A 12,484-nucleotide genomic window follows, 5' to 3' on the forward strand; every position below is an offset into this window, starting at 1 on the left:
GAGAGCAGAGAGGAGGGACAGAGAGAGAGAGAGAGAGAGAGAGAGAGAGAGAGAGGAAGAGAGCAGAGAGGAGGGACAGAGAGAGAGAGAGAGAGAGAGAGAGAGAGAGAGAGAGAGAGAGAGGAAGAGAGCAGAGAGGAGGGACAGAGAGAGAGCGTTCGTCTCCGAGCGCTCATCATTAGCAGCCCTGCATCCGCCGTCTCGTCCTCTAATGATCAGTGTCATCTCAAGGCACTAACATCTTAACGGCCCCGCGCTCCGCTCCCGATGAAGATCACCACACATGGAACGCGGGTGACAGCTAATGAACCCGTCTCAGGCAAAACAACGACTTCATTCCCATTAATGGGGAGGTCTAATGGATTAGATACACACCTTCAGTGCAGAGAGGGGAAAAAAACACACAGCACTAAGAGCGACAACAACTAAAAAACAGAAAGAAAATGAAAGTAAACTTAAAAAAATGAACTCAACAATCCTTTGGTCATTACATGGCTGTGAAAGTCATTTGAACAGTACCACTGAGGGTACATACGTGCAACATTATCCTTTCCAACAAAGTTCAGCTTGTACAGATTTTCACAGCATCCCTGTGCAATCTGCTTAGACCAAGAGTCATCAACTAGAGAGGGGATAGTTTCTCAAGAAACAAAGTCTACATGGAGATTTGTCCATCTGCCATGCCCACTGCGCTGTCTTTATAGCGTATAGATAGACTACTGCAGTGTTTGGTCAGCACTGAAGGTTATGTGCCTCCCTGCTGCCCATAAGAGAACTACACTTCTGCGTCTCAGGCACGCTCTACTCTACTCTACTCTACCTAAAGGGCTGCACACATCACCACAGGTAACATGCATGTGTGTGTGTGTGTGTGTGTGTGTGTGTGTGTGTGTGTGTGTGTGTGTGTGTGTGTGTGTGTGTGTGTGAATGTGTGTGTGTGTGAATGTGTTTGTGAATGTGTGTGTGTGTGTGTGTGTGTGTGTGTGTGTGTGTGTGTGTGTGTGACTATGTGTGTGTGAGTGTGTGTGTGTGTGAATTTATGTGTATGTGTGTATGTGTGTGTATGTGTGTACGTGTATACGCCTCTCCCCTGTAGATGTTAGTCATTCCTAACGACATCAAACCCTGCATCCAGTACACGGGAGAGCAGGCAAACACACATACACACACACACACGTATACACACACACATATACACACACACACACACGCAAACACACTTGCATCCACCCAGGCCAGCCTCCTTGTGCTCAGCATTAGGGGATCGAGACAAAAAGAACAGCCACTGGGGCCCGCTTTGTTTCAAGAGCCGCCAATCACACGGGAGCTCCTCCTCCCCGTCTCTTTTTCTCTCTTTCACTCGCTGCCTCCCTCTCTCCCCTCTCTTCTCCCATCCCTGAGGGCCCCCCTGACATGATGCCTGGTCTCCACTGAGTCAAACAGTACCTTGTATCCTCCTCGGTGATGTTAACCATGTCCCGAGCAACCATCCAATCGCTACAAAACCAAGCAGAAGTCCCACAAGGCCGAGCGCTTGACTGGAGCCAGCGCAATTATCATGTCAATATCCAGCGCGGCGGTATGCTGATACGCGCGCACGGCTCCTGGGGCGCATGTTCCCTACTCTCCAAGGACCAGCATGCCTTGTTGACTCTGCCTATGGAGGGGAGCAGTCTCAGCTTGAGAGACGGATGCTTTTGTACCTGGCAAGCCTATTTCCTATGAAGAAATGGCAGTACCCGATACAAACACAGGTTGAATGTTTACTTTTTTTCCCAAAAGTGTCTACATTGTTGCTCAGAATTAAAAAGCAAGAAGGCTTTTCTTTTAAGAGAAAGAGGGCTTGACAGAAGTTCAACTTACCGTTTTACACGATACAAATAAGACTAATGGTATTTCTTTAATAGCGCGTCAACCACTGCATGGCAAAACATTAAGTCAGGCAACACAAAGTGAGTTCACTTTGGTAACACATGCAGCAGTACATTGTGCATTGCAGAGGTACTGCGGAATTTTCCTCTCTTTTCCAACAGGCTCCCATGCCATCAGTGCAGCTTTGGCACCCCCTTTGAGGGTCAACTTAGTCATCCTAAATCTAGCGTTTATCCCATAAAGGCAGGCACTTGGCGGAGCCTTTTTCACAGTTTAGGATGGGAAGAGGGGGAAACTGTTTTCATTAAAGCCCCGCCATGGCTGAGCAGCTCTGCGGAGGATAAGGGGGCTTAAAGCAGCATCTGCAGCAGATTCAGCCCTAACCCCCGCCGCACACTCAAGCCGCTTCATACACAACCTTGGGCTCCCATGCATACTTCTCCCAGGTCTGTGGTGTGGGGGGTTCAGGCGATAGGCCTGAGAATTCGTGCAAGGCACATCTCTCAAGGCGGAAGACTTAAAAGAGAGGGGGGATTATTCACTTGTATTAGAGGTGCGATACCGAGTGCAGGTTGACATCTTAGGAGCGGGACGATACGCAGCTGAATGAAAACACTTACCGCTCCACTATTAAGCTCACGGCTTGAGTGAGGTCCGGGTTGGCCACTTGAAGGCGTTTCCACAGTGACCACACAAACTCTTTGTCCGCCTGGAACATGACGGAAAGACAGAGAATTCAGAATCAGAATCAGATTTTATTGGCCAAGTAAGTTTGCACAAACAAGGAATTTGACCTGGTGAACTGGCTCTCAATGTGCTTACACAAAATAAACATAACAACACAATACAAAAACAAACACAATACAAAAACAAACAGTGCAATCACCAAATTGCAATGCGTTCAAAGTCTTGTCACAAACTAGAAGCACCCGGTTCAGTAGCTATCAAAGCAAAGAGAAGAACTGTTCTAAAATATTGAAAAGGTGACACTTTGAGACACTACAATATATGCATTGTGATGCACTAAAAGAAGGATAAAAGTGACTTTACTACATGTGGATATCAAAAGATAATGTCTGCCTTTCATTCATAAGAGGAAAGATATGTTGTTCTTTGTACTGTATACAGTACTAGAGAGGCACAATACAAACTGATGGTAGAGACAGTCATTGCAAGCCTGAGAGGCAAACCTGCCACATTTACAATTCAAATTGTCCTGCAAAAAAAAATGTCTTTCAAACATTTTTAAGCTACATTACATTTAATGAGAAACATCTAAAAACTACATTTTTCTAACCAAATCGACTTAATATAAAATTATCTGTTAAATTATGTCCACATCATCATAAGATAAAAGTCATCATTCCCCCTGGAATCCACTGGTCTCCAATTAGAACATGAATTTTGAACCCTATTCAAAAGTGTCTAATCAATTATTTAGTAAATGGCAGAGGCAGACCTTGATAGACCATGGACTGAACATACAAAGTGGAGGACTTAGATGTGCAGAAATAGAGACCTCAGTAAACTGATGCCAGCGCTGCGTTTAAGAAGGAATTAAGAAAAGACCAACATCAAATAAGTGCCCTCCTCAATGCCATTTTAACTCACATAAATAGGTCAAGGTCTGCAAGGTCAAGATGGACCCCCTCTCAACATTCTGAAGATTTTTCCATGAAGCATATTTGAGGATGTGATTAAAGCCTGTCCAATCAATCAATTATTCATCTAAGAAAGGCAGATCTTAAAGAACCACTGGCTGAACCCACCAAAGATATGTTAGTATTTAGCAACATATTAATAAAATTACCATAGTCAGCTAAATATTTCTACCATATGCACATGAATAAAGAAGCTTTGTTCAAGAATACGGTCCAGTGTATTATAGAGAAGATAAAACTAACATAGAAGATCACAGAATATATGTACCAAGCCAAAGAATGGATCTATTTTTAAAAACAACAAAAACATGACTGATGTATGATTCCAACAAGACCAGGACTAAGGAAATGTGCCTGTTTAAAGACAGATGTTTGAGCAATAGTAGTTAAAAAATACCCAAACATTTAGTGTTGGTAGTTAACAAATAACAGCATTATGTTGTTATGTCAAGCGAATTACAAACTTGCCATTATTGGTATGTAAATCAACACCATGACCGCTTATGCTTCAAGGCACCACCTGGTGGGAGACTAAAGGCATGCAAGGACGTAGTTGCACTCTCATCGATGCTTTTATGGAGAGGTCCACTGATTTGCTCACAAAATCACGTGAAACTGTCACTGGAATACCGAACTTCCCCGCAGGCAGTTTGGAATGGCACAGGATAGTTACTGTCTGACTACACATCCTGGGAGTGTGCATAAAGCACCAGGTTAAATTACACATTGCATTGTTATCCTCTCTAAAGGTGTTTTTTTTTATTTATTTTTTATATTTGTTGTGCATAGAAATGTATTACCTACTTGACCACAATGTGTACCTTGCGATGTTATGACTACAAACGTTGAGTAGGCCTACACACATAATTCTGTACAATCAACACCACTATTGGAGCACACATTGCCAGTAGGACAAGTTGACACTAACCTGACACTGGCTGAGTTCCTCTGTCAAACTCTTCACTTCTTGCTCCAAGACAAAATCCCGACCATTCCCGTCCTTTTCTTCCATTTTCGGGCTGCAGGAGACGAATGGTCACACTAGTAAACTACAATCGCTCAGTCTGTCAAATGTTACAGTGTTATTATGGTCGGTGTTAATTCGCATATACAGCTAACATGGTCACTGGAGAGTTTACAGTGCAGCATTTAGCCTTGTTACTGATGAACAGCGGTATTAAACTTAGGCAGTGCCTAACATAAATCACTGTAACATCTCGGGTGATAACGTTAAGCTTGAGTCGTCACCAAGCTAACGCTTCCTCACAAGTATTATATGTCAGCCATTATTTCTTAGTGTCAAACAATGTCAAGATAAAGCTTGTTTTTTCCAGTAAGCATACCATAAGGGACGACACAAAACTTGCTATTCCACCTAAAACACCGGCAGTAACGTCGATACAAACTCTGCTGCTTCAGAGGACAGCTAACTCGCCTGCCATTACCTGTTGTTACCCTAGCATGCTAATCAGTCAGTTAGCCTAAGGACGCTGAGCTTCCCTAGAGACGTCATGAGTTTGTTTGCTAGCTACAGAGGTTTCACCGGAGCAAAGCAAACCTACATGAAAAATGGAGCCTGTAGTTATGGTACAGCTGGATTATTACCGTCGCTAAATGATTAAACAATCATACATGTTTTTAGTGTAAATTAAGTGTGAGAACTGGTTACATTTAGGTTGCAATACTAGTATCCCCGATTCTAATGCACTATGCTGGTTTGTTGATTATTTCAAACGAGCGCGCCGTTTTCCGATTCTGAAGGAGCCGGGGTAGACTTTACTGTACTTTACGACAGTCAAGGGCAGTATACGTTATGTTGCTATAGAGGTGGTCAAACTAGAAACTTAGGATAGTTTGTTTCTTGCTTTTTTTTAACCATTATTTAGTTAAAAATACAAAGCACCAGCCGTTTCCCCCATATCATTTTCAATGAATTACAAATTAATATTATATTTCAAGATAAAAGACCTTTTTTTACACTGGCTGTGCATGCTTTAAAATATATGGCGTTGTTTGTGGTAAGCAATGATTTCTAGGAACCAGGTGTTTTTCAGTTGTTGATGTCGGTCTTGATATTTACATTTTTGTCATTAATTTGGAGTGAACTTGCTACAGTACTGAGAATTGGGGTAGTTCCTGGCAGAAATCCAGCAGTAGGGGAGAGGGGGGGTAAGAGAAGCCACCACCTGTATCTGCCCAACCATATGCAATTTTGTAAAATCCTCACTTTTCATCTGGCAGGTTTAAAAAAAAAAAAAAAAAAACATGTGGATGAAGTGGTAAGCATATTTTTCACATACACACAGACAAAAAAGTTTTAGCTTGGAAAGGTTTCTTGGCATATCAGCTAGCCTATAATTAGTCTTACATCAAAAGTAATGTATCTCTGTTTAAAAAGTTATATCAGATAAGTTGATGAACTGGGAGTGTGTCACCTTAAACATGTGAGTGAATAAGCAAAAGTTTAGCTTTAGGCTGTTAGAGACTGAGTACTTTTCCCAACATGGTGGGCAAAATGAGCCAGAGCCTTGGGGGTAAGATGAACCACTGGTTAACTTCAAATATTTGGTGTTTCAATTAGTGCTGCATCCTAACAATAATTAACTGACATTATATTGCATATTTTAGATGTAGCACAACAGCAATTATGTCATGTAATTACAGAAGAAAATAAAGATAAGGAATCCATAGTCATGTGCTTGTGCCCTATTTTAACTCTTTGTGAATGACATAGAAGCATCACTCTCAATTTGCTATTTTCCACACATTTGCGACAGTGACTACAAAGTTTGTAAATATATGGACATTTAGAACATTATGTGACATTTTTGTGTTTACGTTATGTTTATAGCCTAAAAAGGTATGCTAAACACAGTTTCATTCCACTTAAGACCTCCATGTCTATTTCATAGTCTTGGAGACTTGGCAAACCATCTTCCGGATCGCGAACTGTGGACAAAAAGGTTGTTATAATTATTTCATGAACACCAATGAAATTAGCAGAATGGGGGATTTAAATATTGCTAATTATATTTAGAATTGTAATTTCAAATGAAGTTAATATAATAGTTTTTCTCAGGTGGCTCAATTTTTTGAGCTGGATCACAAGACCACTGTTTTTTGGGACCCCATATTTTGTTTGTCTATTTGAGTTAGGCACACTGCTAAGGTTTCAACTGATAACACAAATCCTGAACTTGTGTTGCATGCATTAGTTTTCTTTCTTTCTCTCATTCCCTCGGCTATAGGTAGACTTCATCTTCTCATCTTCTAATGTCAAGAGAATGTCAAGAGAAGCCGGTCTTCTAATGTCAAGATCATGACAAAGCAACAACTATACCTACAGTGCTAAATATTAAATGTATAGTGTAGTTTACAATATAGTCCTAATGTAAATGACCACAGGGTGAAGTGTACTGTATGAAAACCATGTAACAAAGCAATACAATTATTCTGAACATGGCAGGCCATAGTTGAATTTGATGTTTGTTGCCACGTTGTTCATCAAGTCTTAGTCACCTTCAGATAAAATAACTCAAATATCTGGTCTGAACTCAGCACCATTGTGAAAACTGGTTAGATTCACGACCCCCTGTCTCAAACACCGGTTGGCTCATCTCTTCCAAGCTTCTCTCACTCATGAAAAAAAAGTCGATTGACTTAGCATGATTAGGCTGCTCCCTGACCCGCGCGCTGCACCCCTCATTAGGATGCTCGTTTCCAGAGCGATTTCAGAGGCAGTAGACTGGGTTATAATTCGCAACATCTGCCCCTGTAAGTCTGAGCAGGCACATGGCCTTTATGAATCAGCAGCCCCCCCCCCCCCCCCCCACACACACACACCCCACCCCTATCTTGTTCAACAAAGCCCTTTGTTTACCAGTTATGGTTACCAGTCATCCGTTTCAGAATAGGATTCTGAACATTTACTCGTTGGTACAGATAAATGTTTCCATTCAAGGGCATCTCACAAGTGGTCTCAAAAGGCCCAACAGTTATCACTCACACTGAGGAATACATTTACTGTCACATAAACAGGCCATCCCTTACTCTGCTGGCAAAGCATATCATTGTCTTACACTCAGATCAATTATTATTTTGTATTTTTTTGCCTTTTAGGACAACTCCTTTAATTCAATTATATATTATATATATACCATTCAATTATAGATGTTTAAAAAATACCTCACATATTACGATAATGTCTATAAATCTATATATAATCTATATGTTGATAGAGGAATAAACTTTTTATGTTTTAGATTGCAGACTGGTTTGTGTATGTGTCCTATCCATCAAGATGCAGGTAGATTCACATGAGTGTGGAGGCTTTCAGCCATCATCTACCCAAATCTATAGATTTAGAAAAGTCGTTTTCTGACCGGTATAGACGACTGTGGGTAGTAAATGAGTTCAAATTACCGCATACATTTCTGTGCCTCGTACATTATAGCTTGACTGGTAAAGTGTTCCTGTTTCTTTTAAGTGTTTCTCAGATGTCCTTTAATAACAGTTTCAAACAGATCAGAGCACTACTCATGCGTATAAACAACTTTAATCTCCCAAGTGATGTATTTCCTGCTTTAAAGGAATCAATTACAAGTCCCGACTTCATGCCAGAGCTTTTGATTGGTTCTTTCAGATGTATTTAGCTGTGTGACAGGTTATGGTTTTATTGGAGGACGGTATATAAGAACAGGTGTTTTGTACACTTTACTCCTTACAGGCATTTACTGACATGATGCACTGTGAAGGAGTCATATGTCACTGGGGGCTATGTTATTATGAGGACTCACCCACCTTTTCCCACCTCTTGATCAGTTCTAATGCAGTAGATTATATAAGGTGTCTATGACAGAAGGGAGAATTTTTCTTTTTTCCTGTGATATTTTAAATGTCACTGATCTTATTGCCTTCGTTGTAGAAACAGAAGCTCAATAACCCATATAACAAATAAGCATAAATATATATATATGTTGTACTACTATCATGCTCTACCCTTGTGCTATTTTAAGAAGCTGTTTATGAAGATCATTTTCAGTGGTGACATGATTGCATGTGTCAATTTTGCCTTCCTCTTCACCGTCTCAGTGAGATATGAGAGTGTATTCACTATGCCGTGAATTGACACCATGCAAATGTTTCACATGAAAAATTCAGGAAACAAGCAACAAGCCCTTGGTGGGTTGTGTAGGCTGAGAGAGGAGCTTTCGTGTGCCGCAGAGACTCTCTCCGAAGCACGGCGTTCTCCGCCTGCCACCTCAGGTAGGAGGACTGTCATCTACACAGCATTTAGTCATACCTTTGATCCCTTTGATTAAGCTGTAGGAATGACTGCAAGGCTCGCAGTTCACTAAACACAGACACGTTTGTCGCTTTGAAGAAACACCCATTGTACAAGTGCCAGGTGCCATGTCAATGAAAACGGCTCCCTTCGGAGGAGTGTCACTCTTGCAAATACTCTTCCGACCTGTGAGATTTGTGTCTGGTGTTGACTTCCAGACTGTGGCTTCACTGATTATTCAGTTTCATGCGCGAAGGGAAGGTTCTTGTGTGTGTGTGTGTGTGTGTGTGTGTGTGTGTGTGTGTGCGTGTGTGTGCGTGTGTGTGTGCATGTGTGCGTGTGGGGCTACAGTAGATCTACATTAGACTATTCAAAAGATTCAAAAGCAAAGATTCAAAAGCATCCTTTATATGGCCCCTTTGTGTTATTCTTTATCAAAATGAATGAAAATATCGTGTAAATAGAGAGGCCCTATTAGATTTTAATTTTCCATTTGATATACAGAACAGAATTTTCCACTAAATAGGAACTCAAAGTAAATAAGAGCTTTATCCCAATAAGTGGCACACCTATCATTCTCATGCCATATATAAACGTGTCCTGGATGTGTCAGGGTCGGATGCTCCAGAGTGCACTCAACACACAAACACACACACACACACACACACACACACACACACAACATGTTGTTTTTGTACCCCGGCTGCGACAGAGCACTATTGATTCCTCTTCTTCATGACTCATCGTGACCGATGGTTAAACCCAGCCAATCAGTGCCACTTCCGCCGCACCGTCGTCAGGCGCCATCCACTCCCGTCCGTCCCATCGTCCACCCCACGAGTGAACCCCGCCATCACGCGCCCAGCTGCTCCCATCGCATGCAACCCTGCCCCAGCTCCCACAAAACCCCCAACGGGCCCCAGCCAGCGCATCCCGGCCCACAAGTCGCTCCCTTCAGTTCCTGGAGTCCGTCTGCTCCAGATGCGATCCGGCTCCATCTGATGACCTTCAGTTCCATCCTCAGCGTGCAGGATGGCTTTATAATGAGGGGATTGATGAGACGGGGCTGACTTCCTCCAGGCCATAGGGTGGCGGAGGCTGAGAGGGTGGGGGTGCCCTGGCTGGCAGGGCTGGAGGGGCCCACGCTCGGCCCCATGTGCCGCCCTGGAAGTGTGGGAAAGAGGCATGGAAGCGGTTCCCCCTACAGGGGCTTTTTTTTTCTTGTCTTGGGCAAGGTGGAGAAGCTGAGTTCACATCTCCCCCCAGAGGTTCAGGCTGCACAAATAAAAAGAGCCTCTGGCAAACGTGGCGAAGACAAAGACAAAGAAGGCTGTGGCTGTGAAATAGGGCTGCATTTCACTTCAACCTCACTGAAATGAATATAGAGACGCCTTCCTTCCTGCCAGCACAAGAATCTCTGACCATGAGAATGGGGATAAATGATTGAGTGAGTGAATAAATGAATGGGGGAATGAATGAAAACAAATACCAATACTATATTGATAGCATGGGTAAATGTCATATTTTCCCTGGCTTCAAGGATAATGACCGACTGAGACTCATGGGTACTTTAGTTCATAGGTTAATTACTGAAGATTTGCACAAGAAAAGGTCACAAGGTCAAAGAGCCGCTCATCTCAGACTGTTGTGTCCGAGCTATGAGGAGCCGAAGAGTCGAAACAGGTGAAATTTCCCCCTGGGTCCAAAGCCATCGTTAGAATGACCTTTTCCCTCTTCTGTCCATAAACAGGAAATGTCTGTGGCCTTAAAGAGCAGGCACACAGTTGAAGACAGCTGACGGCCCTCCCAGAGGACGGTCTCTCACCGTGGGTTCAATAGCTCATCATCAACTGCCCTTTGAGTAACTAGATGATGAGGTGGGTTTCAGTCACTGGCTGTGGTCAAACCAGTACTGCTCTCGTCTCCCTCAGGTGGCTCTGGGATGCTGATTCGTGCGAGGGATCTAAAAATGGTGAACAGATTTTTGCTAATGTCATGTTTTCCCTGGGAAAACAAGAGGATCTGAACTGTGGAGTTCATAATTCTCCAATGAAGGGCATTTTATCTGAAGAAACAACCCGTTACTTGATGAATAACTTCAATTAGTGAAATTGTTCCCACATTATGGCATGTAATCAAAGTAGACAGAATGTTGGGCAATATGTGAATGTATGTGGAAAGCTGACTTTATTCAAATATGCCATAATTCTTAGCAGACTTTTTTATGTGTGCTAAGACCAACATGTTTTGCAAAATTCTTAATGATTTGAAAGGCTTTTTGAGTTTAAAAAAATGTAGTTCTGAAAAACTAATCAAGGTTTAATGTTATTTAATATGTTACACTATCTAAGTAATGAAACACTAAAACACTGCCTTCATCATGCAATCCATGTTGCAATTCAAAACAATCCTCTAATAGTCTATATTTTCGCTGCTTGTTAGCCCATGGATCTGTGTACAGTAATATCTCATTTAATTAGTGATTTAAGCTCTCTAACAACCAAGCATATGGTGTTTTTTTTCTCCAATGGCCTTGGACATGGAATGAATATGCATATCCTGGGACCGGCTAGTGAGTTACCCAGAATGAATTCCACACAAGTTTAATCCCAGATCTATTATTTACCTCTTGACCAAACATGTGAGTGGGGCTTGTAGATGCTCAACTTGATCAAAATGACTGCCTAGGGGATTCAGTGCTTCTCTTGGAGCAAAAGCAGAGCCCGTCGTTGCCTACCCCCTTTTACTCTGGAGATGCCTCAGTCAAACGTCGTGCTTTGGAGTAAAGCAAAAAAAACAAGTGCACAATGAAACATTCATGAGAACTCACTTCAGACTGAGGGACACAACTTCGGGAAACATGAGGCAAATCAGTGTCTTCAAACATCTCCGCATGCTGAAGAACTTGGTGCACAGTTTTGAATTTCACATGTTTGTGTTGTCTTGCACATACGCAAGTGTGTGTTTATGTAGCCTCTGTGCATGTAACCTATGTAGGCTATGCCTGTAAAAGAACCAGCCACCTCTGTGTGAAATGAAAAATGTGAATGTAGGCCTTATCCGCAGTGTGTAACCATGAGTGAAAAAAGATGGCGCCTATAGCAGTCACATCTGGTACTGAACTCTGAAAATAAATACAAATGAAAACGTTAAATGAAATAATGGACATTCACTTCTATTAATTCGGATTTCACATTGGATACGAGGAAATGGCATGAACAAATATTGGCAATTGTTTCAAGCAAAAAAATCGTTAAAAGTAGCCTATATTTCAATTTTACTTGTATCTTTCATTATACAAAATAGAAACGAATATACATTTTAATCTTGTTATCTAAATTACGTGAAATATTGTCGTTTTTATGTCTGCAGGGCACGGTTTTGTCACGTTGATTCATTGTCACACACAGATGTGACTCTTTACTACACCGTGACGGCTTAAGTCCAGACTCGTAGTCACTCAGGTTACATACAGAAGGCGTATAACAGCTTCAAGAGTACTGACAGATCCTGAATGCCCCGAACTAACAGGAGCCATCAAATTCTCAAATCTTATCGGCCGCAGCGCGCGTTTCAGCGCATTGAGCTGAGTTAGCAGAAGATATACCGGGGAGTGGGAGAAGGTCTTCTTCCCCGGACAGGCAAAGATTTACCCGGTACCTCTGAA

General features: G+C 42.1%; 1 protein-coding gene across 1 annotated transcript in view; it reads right to left on the bottom strand.

The window, feature by feature from the left end:
- The window catches only part of LOC308381662 (centlein-like), a gene marked incomplete at its 3' end in the record, with an annotated part of 8,117 nt that extends 3,128 nt beyond the window's left edge, over positions 1-4,989 (bottom strand). Inside the window, exons 1-3 of the mRNA XM_080859249.1 lie at positions 4,877-4,989; positions 4,462-4,552; positions 2,493-2,581 (exon numbers count right to left, since the gene is read on the bottom strand). Of these exons, the coding sequence (XP_080715375.1) occupies positions 2,493-2,581; positions 4,462-4,545 (173 nt within the window). The 5' untranslated portion in view covers positions 4,546-4,552; positions 4,877-4,989. The remainder of the gene's footprint in view (positions 1-2,492; positions 2,582-4,461; positions 4,553-4,876) is intronic.
- Positions 4,990-12,484: the final 7,495 nt, after the last annotated feature.

The sequence above is a fragment of the Sprattus sprattus genome (genome assembly GCF_963457725.1).
Source record: "Sprattus sprattus genome assembly, chromosome: 20".
Taxonomy (NCBI): domain Eukaryota; kingdom Metazoa; phylum Chordata; class Actinopteri; order Clupeiformes; family Clupeidae; genus Sprattus; species Sprattus sprattus.